At 35.9% G+C, this 11,455-nt stretch overlaps 1 protein-coding gene across 1 annotated transcript; it reads right to left on the bottom strand.

The window, feature by feature from the left end:
• Nucleotides 1-3: 3 nt before the first annotated feature.
• Nucleotides 4-8,786, bottom strand: LOC135693928 (uncharacterized). Its single transcript, XM_065212514.2, has 3 exons — nt 8,547-8,786; nt 7,279-7,452; nt 4-1,350 (listed from the first exon to the last, which is right to left on the bottom strand). Exons 1-3 carry the CDS (start codon nt 8,626-8,628, stop codon nt 551-553), a joined length of 1,056 nt encoding a protein of 351 aa, XP_065068586.1. The 5' UTR covers nt 8,629-8,786; the 3' UTR covers nt 4-550.
• Nucleotides 8,787-11,455: the final 2,669 nt, after the last annotated feature.

The raw sequence follows: 11,455 nt of genomic DNA, 5'->3' as shown, positions 1-11,455 counted from the left end.
ACAGAATCGAAAAACAAGTTGTTTTAATCATAATTTACACGTATTCAACTGTTAAACAGTATATTAAACGAAAACCATATTACCTAGCAATCTACAAAATGACGCTTTGAGCGACAAGGCCTACCTTTTATTATACCAGTCCTATACTCATAAACACACGTATACACACTACAGCAAATACAAAAGCAAAGCAAGAAAATTTCTTCTACTGTTTGTACCAGGTACTCTCTAAAAATTCACTCTAAATCAACATACTTCATACTTTGCAATATACCTTTTACGTCATAACGAATTGCTTTGCAATTTAAGAAAATCCTCAAAGCTGTATCATGTCTTTCATTGGAGCCTGTTTTTGGGCAGGTTATTGCAATTTACAGTTAATAGAACTTTTTTGAATCTCTTTAACAAGCTCTAAATATTCTATCTATAACTGATAAAGTTAAGATATATTGAATATCTTTGAATCGCCTATTTAAGCCGACGCCTTTTTGACTGCGTCATGTTATTCTGTCTTCTTGACGCAGCCAGTAACAGTCTCATTCCCAATCGTTCACTGCATGCTATCGCGCTGGTGGTGCGATACGTTGTGCCTTCTCAAATCAACTTTGCGATAAAAAGCTCTTTCACACAAATGACATTGAAACGGTTTGAAACCGGAGTGCTTGCGCATATGGGTAATAAGGTTTGATGACTGGCTGAAGGATTTGGCACAAGCGCTGCATCTATAGGGCTTCTCGCCTGTGTGTACGTAGGTATGCTTTTTCATGTCAGATTTCTGATGAAATCGTTTTCCACAATATTGGCATGGAAAAGGTCTGGTATTGGAATGAATAAGCATGTGAGTTGATAAAGTGGAAGATCTCTTAAAACTTTTTCCACATTCGGGACAGTCAAAGCTTCGCAGCGACGAGTGAATCATTTGATTGTGCTGTTCCAAACTCATGATGTGCCCGAAGGTTTTCCCGCACTCCTTACACTCATGCGGACGAAGTTTTCCCGCGTGTGATCTGCGCACGTGAACCTCCAGCCCGTGAACCGTGCTAAACATCTTTTTGCATTGTGTGCATGTAAACTTCTTTTCGTTGCTTTGATGTTTTGTCAACTGATTTTCTTGTTGGGGGATCTCATCCCTGTCCCCATTGCACGCGGTTGCCCCTTGCTTTTCAACAAATCTGGCTACAAACTGCTGTTTGGCCGCAACAATAGACTCAACTCCGTTACCAATCTGTCTCTCTTCAAGGTGTCTCATATATCGATCTGGAATCATGAGTCCATCAACAGGCGCTCTGTGGAAAATATATCGCTGGTTGTTGTTGAAGGGCATGTATTGCATTTGCCAATTGAAGAGTGCTAGAAAAAGAAATGCAAACATTGATAAGGAAATCGTGATCTTGATTCAGCCAGGGGGGGGGGGGGGTTAATGCAATGAACCGTAATGCCATGCTGCCTGTGAAATAACAACACACAACAGACATTTAATGTATTTGAAGAAAAAAAGTGAAGCCCTGCAAGTAAGAAACCACTTTTAAGAAACTTTTAGGGCTCAAATCTTTTTTTAAAGAAGCTTTTTGGGCATAAAGTAATTTAAAGTATGACTTTTTCTAGACAATGCCTTTGTGTCGATTAATATTTTCGATGAAAGAATAAAGTTGATTTTTTGGTGACAGAATACTATAAAGCTTAAGGTATATAGCAGCACACAATTCTGAATTCAATACACATATGAACGTGTTAAAATGAAATTTGTTTGCCAAATCACACAGTAGATTAGCTAATGTTAAGGATACATGGTTGCGGGCCTTGGGAAAATATAGAATACTTTTAAGAAACGTTTTGCTGAGAAATAAAAGACTCAACATGGGCATTAGGCTAAGTAGAAGAAAAACTTTTTAGGCTAAAAAGTGGGGAAAAGGAACAGTTTAATTTGCCAGGCCATACTGTATCTGGTATTCGATGAAAGCCTGTCAAGGCCCGTGCTCCTTCCCACCATTAGAAAAGTTCTTATCCACTTCGGGAAGTTAATTCTCATAAGAAGAGTTTTGAAACTGGTTTTACGATGTTTGCAGTAAAATTTCTATAATAACATTATTCATGCTAGTTTAGCTGCGCGCTCTGTTTCAGCTGCGGAGGAATTACCCATTGTGCTTTGCGACATTGAAATATATAAAGCTTGCAAACACTAATCCATTTCTAAATTACCGATCATAGAATTGAAATTATTCTTTTAATATCACGTTGCCAATCATCTTTGGACATCACGTAACTCTGATGTTTTTTGAATGATTAGATATGCCAAACCATAACAAAGGTTAATAAAAACGAGCGTAGGGCAGACGAATTGCTTTCTGATGGAAAAGGGACTCAATTTCTTTAGTACACGGGATGATACCGACAACAGTTTATTAATAAAACTCCAAAGTTAAGTATGCTTTAAGAAAAAGATTGATTCCATGTTCATATGTGAATAATTAATGGTGAAGAATTAGGATAAAAACAAACAAAAAGAAATCATTTTTGTTAAATTGAGATGTTAGACATGCAAGCTGTTGGTTGCCCTTGTCGTTTAAAAGAACATTCTTCAGGATTCTTTGTCATCCATATTAGACTCTTTGTGTGGACTTCATTAAGTTTTGTAAAAATTAAAGAACTGTTTATAAATCAACACAGGGACGGTCATTTAAAGTATGGTAGCAAACATGTGTTTTGTGCGACCTTTTCAATACTCGGCAAGATAAGAAAATAACAAAGTACGTTTAATATAAGAACCGTCTAGACAAAGAGCTATTGAATGACTATGCTATCCAAGGAAGGGCTGGCCTAGAAATTGATAATCACTTTATTTCAACAACCATCTAAAAATGGCTAGATCTCCAGAAATTTCCAGTTTTCTTTCCTGTTTTAATTTTCTTATCATCTGATTTGGTTAGTTTTCTTCAGAGCTTTAATTTTGGCAAGAATTACCTTGAAATCTCTTAAAGTCTTTTTTAAGTGTTTACAAATCATGTCTAAGTTTTTGCAAATACACTTACTGTCTGTGATCCTGATTCAATTCATCAGAACCTGTCTGGACACATGGATGCTCTTACGCATCAAAGTCCCATTAAAACCTTGAAGAAATCACATTAAAACCGAATAAAATGAATGCAGCATCTGCCGAAATTGACTCATCACCTGTTTTCGTGAACTTGTAACATCAATTTACGCAGTATGGTCTTTTCGTGTTGGTGATGCTCTGCCTGATTAATTTCTGTGTTAGCAATGAAGTTTTATTAGCTAAAAAATTCTGTTAGCTAAAAAGATCTCGCTTTAATAACTAGATTGAATCTACATCAGAACCATTTCATTTTCTTTTAATCCATCTTCTATTGTTTCATTCTTCCATTTCTTTTCTTGCAAACTGCAACTCTCCTTTTTCACTTCACCTTAAAACGTTTCGTGCGCGAGCTCAAGCATTAGGAAATTTGCCAATTTTTCTTAATTTTAAACTCCTTCAAGCTACCGGTCACAAAGAAGCTCGTCTCTACCCTATGCTCCTTGTACTCCATGCATTTGATAGGTATTCAAGCAAAAGTACCTATTTTCAAGCGCATATGGTTTATAACGATTCACGTTTTCCAGAACTAGTTCTTATGACAGCCTGCTCGTAACGACCTGCTAAAAATTGATAACTCCTCATGCCAAAATTGCTCCAAGATTCTTTGTCAAACAGAAAAGCTCGATAACGGATATTGACAGTGTAAAATTCTGTAAGCGTTTAATACCTTGAATTTTCAATCAAGTTGTTTACATGACAAGAAAAACTCAAAGTTGTTTATATCCTAAAGTACGTTAGGGAAGAAAAAGAAGTCTTTGAAATGAAACGAAATTGTAAATGCATTAAAGCCAGAAAGTTGTACAAGCAATGTAGAACATGGCCTCCGTGGATATTTCTTGATGCTGACTAAAATATGATTCATTTTTGCCGTGTAGATGATCGCAACATGGCCACACCTTTTTGATCCAACCAATTGCATAATATGTAAACATGATCTGATACACACTCGTGATTTATATTCTTTTCCCAGCCTTTCTTTATCAGTAAATCTCGCATATTTTCTATAAATCTTAGCATGCGTTTTGAGATTAGCCCGTCTTTTTGATTTGTTATCACATTTTGGGATTAATTGTAAAATTTTATCTGAGAAAGGTTTAAATCCAGCCAATGTGTTTTGCATGGCTCTGTTCATGCCATATGGAGAAGAATTAGCCATATTTGATAATTTCTGAGTTGTCCATCTTGAACGAGATCTCGCTCATCCAAAACCACACGGGTATCGAAAGCATGGGTTGGTTATCAATGGAAAGTAGCAGAAATTATCTTTGATATCTTTTACTTTGATTCTCGTCTTGAATCCTCTGTAATTAAGAAATTAACTTTGCAACATCGTCAAACTTGACGCTTCCTTTTCTTTGTTTTATCTGACTCGGTCAAACTGATAGCCCATGGATTCGGATATCAATTTCTTTTCTTTTTGAATACCCATTCAGTAAAAACGTTATTACATTCTGATACGCAATATTTTTAGATAGGGTGGATCTCTATTGGTCATTCGGAAGAATTGACAGAGGAAGACGGCCGTGAATTGTTGACACAAGGGAGGCGCCACCACGGGAAAGAGGCCGATTGCCTCACTGACGAGGTGACATAAACAAGGCGCCAAAAATTTGATATGTCACACAAATTGAATTGAATCACAGAGGCTTGATTAACAAAATCGGGGTTAATTAAGATACTTTTGTTGCTAGATTCCTCTAATTTCCTGCATATGACTGGATTTTGCAACGGAACTGTTTTTTCGAGCGTTGAAATGTCTGTGATTTGAAAGATTCACCTGTTCAAAGATCAATCGTGAACGTTTTTTTGACCGGCGCAGATTTATCTAATTTTGCTAATTTTGAGATAAGCATAGGCCAGCTGCCCTGGCTTTGTTTGTGATTAACTTGGTTTGTACATTTATGAAACAAGTTTAAAAGTTATTCCAATTGGCAACGTTCAAAGAAATCGAAATCCACTATTGTTGAAGAGATTTCCTTTGTCCACGTTGAGAGTCAACATCAGAGCACTTATGATAAGTAGATACGGCAAGATATCATTGATTCAAGTCGACTCCCGGTAAACATAATGAGGTTGATTACGATTAAGTGATTTTGGCAATCGTGATGTTCTGCGATATATAGCTGACATAGACGATGTCTATATAATGATGACAATTGTTGTTTGACTTTCTGAAACTATAGACTCAAAACTACACATAACTTTCTCACAAAGGTGTAGAAACAGAGCCTTGTCAATCGAACATAGGATGTTGCAAAACATAGAAGTCTCTACCATAACCTTTATCGCCTTGTAAATTATTTAGAGGTCATCCAATATAGGTGTTCTTTACAATATTTCAATACAAAATATTCTGGTCTCACATGATGAGAATGATGCACTGTCGAAATCGTCACTTAATCTTAACTAAAATTCATATCCTCAAACTTTAGTGAATTTTCATTCAACTTTCTAACCAGCATAAATCTTGAGATACAGTCGATCTATTGCAATTAATTCTTATTTCCACTCCAAAGTTCTTAATTTTAATCCTTTTTAGTCGTAAATTGCCTGTAGATTTTTTGGTTTCACCAATCCTTAAAATGTCAGCAATTTTGGCCATTTAGTTCATTAAAGAAAAAATCACAACATAGAATAAATCTAATAAATCTCTCTCACAACAGGATGTTTGTAATAAATTCTGTTAGCAATAACAAATTATATTTTAAACTTTTTCTCGAGTAAGTTGTAGAATACTCTTTTAAACTACGCTTATTGTTGATACTTGGAAACAAAAGTCTGACTTTTGATAGCCAGTACCCTTCTTAACCAAAAACATTAGAGATTTTAGCAGGGCCAATGTAAATTTATCTTTGAAACTTATTGAATACATTTGTGGAACTTTGTGAAAACAATTCTGAAGGTGTTAGTTTCGTCAAGCCAGGACATCTTATCAAAACATGCAAGCAATGTAATGTAGCTTAGACAAGGCTTATGGCAAGTCAATCAAGTCAAAGGTCTTCTAGAATCTTTTCATAGATGTAAGGTAAAGCAAAGACAGATTTTCGATAGAATAAAACTAGAATAAATCTTTTTTTGAGAGGAGATCAAGAATATATTTGACACGTCCTTTTTGTACGTTTACTGGTTGAGCACAAAGATACATGTGCTATATAAAAGAAGCTTCATAGGAATATATTTTCATTGCATCAAGGCAACATTGGTAAATGGAAAAGGGTCGTCGAAAAGGGGGAAATGGAGTTGGGTGGATGAAAAAGGGGGTGAAGAGAAGTATCTTCATCTGCTCGTTCAGTGCATGGCTGTAATGCAGATTGATTATAGTTTGATAATTAACAGGGTGTTATAGCCTCCTACTTTCTGTCTCCAACAGCTCTTGGATGTTTTTACATCGACCTTAGATACTTTGTAAATATGTTGCTATCTGGAAAAGTGGTGGGTGTGCCTACACCATTATATGTTAGCAGCAAAGTTGCTCTAAGGAAAACTCAAAAAACGTTCCCTTTATCCTGCCATGATGAACTCATTTGTCAATTTTCCTTGGCGTTTTGAGAATTGCTCACTGAATTTACACATGTGGGCGTTGAGGTCTAAATTGCCACGTGCTCTTCACAAATCACGAGACTGCCTGATCTAGCAAAAAGGTTACAGAATATAAACTTATCATTTCAAAAGATTGATATCATCAACATTGATGATCAGCGGCTGCCAGTGTTAACCGACCTCACCACGGCATACAGAAATAACGAAGATTTTGATGCCACCCCGGGCACGATGGAATACAGTTGACCGCCTTCTGATAAAACTTTTTTCTCTTAGTGTTCTGAAAGATGCTGTTATGTTCTTGGGAAACGTTTGTAATGACAGTTGCTAGTAGAACTTCTGAGTGATAGGTGACGTAACTCATAGATATCACTTCAGAAAAATAACATCTATTCTGGAAGTTTATTCGTCAGCAATGATTTGTTTGTATTATCTTGAAAACTTTGCGCAGATTTACTTTAAAGATTCGGCTGCTTCGTTATAATTTTTTTAGCCATTTCAGCTATTCTATTGAAAGAATAGATTCAAGGAACATGCTTTTAGCTGAGCAATTCAGTTTGAAGAAAGTTTGGCAGCAGACAATTATTTGAAAGCTATCTGCGTGAGTGCAGCCTATCAGGGTAGTGAAAATTCGAGTCACAAACCTGCATCCCACGGGCTTGGTGATTGATAACACTGGCGTGATATTTCCAGTCCTCTTTTGGGCGACGAGAACGGTGCTAAACTGATGCATTTCAAATCACATTTGGTTCTATTAACAACGGTCGTCTTTTCTTCGGAGACTTTCTTGCCATCTTGAAAGACCGGAGCTTTCTCATCTGCAAATCATGCAAATACGTGTAATGACAGGCTAACGATAAACTCTCTTATTAACTTCATGCTTAAAAGATATAAATTCGCATACTCTTTGAATATATGCTTATCATTTTATTAGGAGCCACCTATATCATTTTTAAAAAATATCTATTACCAACTTAGCAGGAGTATTTTATGAATTTCACTTCCAATAAAATTTAGACGTCTTAAAGGTTTAGAGTATATCGGCCTTCCTTCATTAAAAACTAATTAAATGTTAATATTATATGTTAATATTACTTTATGCTTTAAGTGAGTGCCAAGATGTTTTTGCAACTTTGGCATAAAAATTCGAACTGTCTTTTAAGAACTTTTGATTCTAATATATCGACGTTGGACACATACTTTCCATGTTTCTTCCAGTACTGGTGGAAATATTGCGAAAATTTGATAGAAAATTTTTCAATGACAAATAAACTTTTCACGTGTTGATTTGTAGGCAACATTATAGATCCTGGTGTTTATTATATCATAGGAAAGTTTTCTATTCGTAGATATCTTATGATTATATTAGTGAAAGATGGACTTCCGCGCTCAGAAATATCTTCCCTGTCTATTTAAAGAAAAATCTTCTTTTACAAACATCCTGTATGGTATATATTGCAAGCTTGAAAAGGGAAGCGTAACAAGATACACATTTTTGCTTGAATGCAAATACATCTCAAACTACAAGAAGCTGAAATAAAATTAAGGATATTTAAAGCATCTCTTAATTTAAACTGCTTTACAACTACAGAATAACTGTTTAATATCTATTTCGATAGAATATTTTTAAATCAATACTTTTCAAATTGCCCCAGGGCTGAACTGAATATATTAATATTAGATCGATTTCTACGTCGAATCGACGATGAAAGAGGAAATCGTTATCAAAACTGTAAAAGCAATAAACGAAATAAAATCTTGAAAGATAATTGTAAAATTCGAATTCTCCAAAAAGCCCATATGACCATTTGGAGTGGTTTAAGTGTATCGTGTGCTATGAATTTGTAAGAACTAAACTCATCTGTTTGCATGAAAAACGCTTATCTAATATGCAGTGATTACGAATGTATACCGTGAATATTGATGGAGCTTCTCTCTAGATGATCCTCGGTGGCGCTCTTCCATTTCTTCTTGATAAGAAAAGCTCTTGGCATCTTTAGCTTGGTCAGGGCTGTCAGAGCGTCGATGGCATTCTTAATATAAAGGGTATCGATGCTCGCCACCCGATTAATTAGCTTCTCAGCTAGGAATCCACTGCAAATGGCTGTTACCTATAACATTCGAATCTTTGCGCAAATTGATTCCGTATTCGACCAGGTGTGTGCAATAGAAACCAATGGAGAGATGCAGGTGCACCAAGGGCCGTTGCCGATTGGCTACAGCACAAAAGCTCATTTGACAATAACAGACAATAGAGTTCAAAGATTTGAGTTCGTCTTATTGTTTATAAATGAGATTTCACTTCTAACAGCCAACTGTACATTTCGATGCAAAATGGCCAGTCGATTGCGGATTTCTTCTAGCATGCCATGCCATTCTGCATTAGATATGCACTCAGCCATTGAAACAGCTGTTTAGATAAACGATTAAACAAATGCCGAGCTGCATACATACTGTAAACAGGACAACATGTCATTACACTTCCCTACTCAAAGTTTGGTCTATGTATTCTGATATCAAATTTATCAGTATTGTAGTAAGGCTGTTTGCCCAGGGTTGTGAATAAACACCAGTTAAGACTCGGGCAAAGTAAAGACTTGCATGCTCAAAGAAAACCAAGTAAATAGGAACATCGATACATTTCTTGTCAATCATGTTTAGAACTTTGAACATACTGAAGATTATATGCAAGAAGTTTAATGTTACGCCTTTACGTCACTCTTCAACAGGCGATTGCGGTGTGGCGAAAACTTTTTTCGATTCAGGCGATTCAAACATAAAAGAAGCAAAAACGTATCAGTTGTGACTGGATTTTATATCTAACGGGCCGATTGAAGAGTCTCGACTATCGAGAATTACGATCCTCTTCCACCTCTTCATGACAAGACAAATTGGCCCTAGCAAGAAAGAATTGGCCCCATCAAAATGAGTCAAGGTTGTTGGCTCAGGTATGGCGACTTCTGTGCAGATATTTTTGGTATGCTTCTTTTCAATGGGCGAAATGACTGTTTCACAAATAAAGAGCGAACCATCTGAAGCAAGTAGTTCCACTTGCAACTGTTTGTCATTTCAATTTTATTTTTCTTTGATTGCTCATCGTGATAACGCTGGCGTACCTTCAGTTTTCCGCTTAAAACCATCTTTGATACATTTTTCTTCTCTTTTCTTACCAAAATGAGGTGACACGATAATGCGTTGCAGGAAAATGCAAAATGCAAACAGATGTGATTGAAGGGTTGGTAGCGTCGATATAGACTCTGTGATACACCACTGTAGTGTTGTAACTCTGCCTCTTCCCAACCTAGTAATTTTCCAAAAAGCATCATGACAATGGCTAGTGGCCATATAATTTTTAAGCAAACACGAAGAAAATTTCCTGTAAAACATTATCCTTTGCAAAAGAAAATTTTCTGCAAAACATTATATTTTGCAGAAATTGTGGCCTGTTTATATAAGGTGATTCAAGACTTGTGGAGAGCCTGAAGTGGGCTACGTTCAAATTCAATATGACTGAATGATTTTGTGAAAACTTGCCAAGAAGACATTTATTTGTATTCATCCCACCTTACCGAGCAAACTAACTAAATTGTGTTATTCGAGAAATTTCTATCCCATCAGAGTTGGATCCCACTGACTCGGGAGCTTACTCCTCGGTGGCCCAACCCACTCCTCATCTCATATCATTTAATTTCAAATGTTTAAGGAAGGTAGGTCTTCAGCAATGCTGATTTTCAAGGAGCCCTCAAATGAACACAATCTCAAAATCACATACAATTCACATTGTGGGCTAGATCTTGACCGACAAGGAAATGTCTTATATTATGTTCAGGCCCTTAGAGAAAGTAAGCTTAATGCGAAACAATCATAAATTGATGCAGAATTTGCTTTCCTATTTTTTCGCGATGTTCTTATTAGCATTTGCCAGGAAGAAGCTTGTTTCATAACACCTGTTTTAGGCTCTAAAATCTCTGCATACGAATAAAGTCTTTGGAAAAACTCTTTTATTGAAGTGCAAATCTGACGCTAATAAAAGCAAGGCTCCAGGAATCAATGCAACTTGCCGATCTTTATTCAAAATCAATCAAAATTTTCGGTGTGGCCAACAAGCTTAATACGTTTCTTGTTTCAATAAATTGAAAGCTAATTGAATGAATCCAGGTTGGAAAATTAATTTATTATAATTTCATGAATTAATATTGTAAAGAACTATAGATTTGATTTGGTTTTGTCTTTAAACAAGGACATCCGACACTTGGATGAGCACAAAAGCTCGGTGCAAAGTTTTTCTATAAAATAGCGTTTTATCATGTTGAACAGCGCCGACAGAATTGAAGCCAAACCAAGGCCTAGAACGTCGTCTTGTGGAACGATGTGTGACTTGTCTGCAGAGTTAAAGACGTCATTTAAAACATAATTGTGTAAAGGACTCGACTCTGTTTTGTCTTTTTTTGTCAACTAAGTTGAATTTTGATAGAAAAGCAAAATGTAAGGGTATAAAGTCTTATAAACTTTAGTTTGTCATCTTTTTCTTTATTGTAAATATCTGTGACATTTCTATTTTGTCTTTTTAGGTGCAAATAATGATGTTGTGCAATATTAATGAGAAACATATTGTCGTTTTCTATCGACATTTATTTGATGCTTCCAATTGAATATTTATTCAACATTACATGACAATATCTTCTTCCTAAACCTATCTTCTCTTTAATTTCCACCCACCTGCAATATCAATAAATATCGTTGTCAATTCTGGCACATGCAAGCTGAATAATTCGTAGTGCCAAGCAACTCACCATGTTTCTTACATCTCACCTAGCAATT

The sequence above is a fragment of the Rhopilema esculentum genome, chromosome 11 (assembly GCF_057945365.1).
Source record: "Rhopilema esculentum isolate cy_ngs chromosome 11, ASM5794536v1, whole genome shotgun sequence".
NCBI lineage: Eukaryota > Metazoa > Cnidaria > Scyphozoa > Rhizostomeae > Rhizostomatidae > Rhopilema > Rhopilema esculentum.
Note: the sequence above shows the minus strand (reverse complement) of the source record. Positions and strands in the feature narration are given on the sequence as shown.

Bases quoted from the DNA above. Each gene is read 5' to 3' on its own strand.
- LOC135693928 (XM_065212514.2), bottom strand. From the start codon at position 8,628: ATGCCAAGAGCTTTTCTTATCAAGAAGAAATGGAAGAGCGCCACCGAG. The intron at 7,453-8,546 runs GTATACATTCGT...CATGATTTGCAG, and splicing joins AAGCTCCATCAATATTCACG to ATGAGAAAGCTCCGGTCTTT. The intron at 1,351-7,278 runs GTTTGTGACTCG...TTCTTTTTCTAG, and splicing joins ACCAAGCCCGTGGGATGCAG to CACTCTTCAATTGGCAAATG.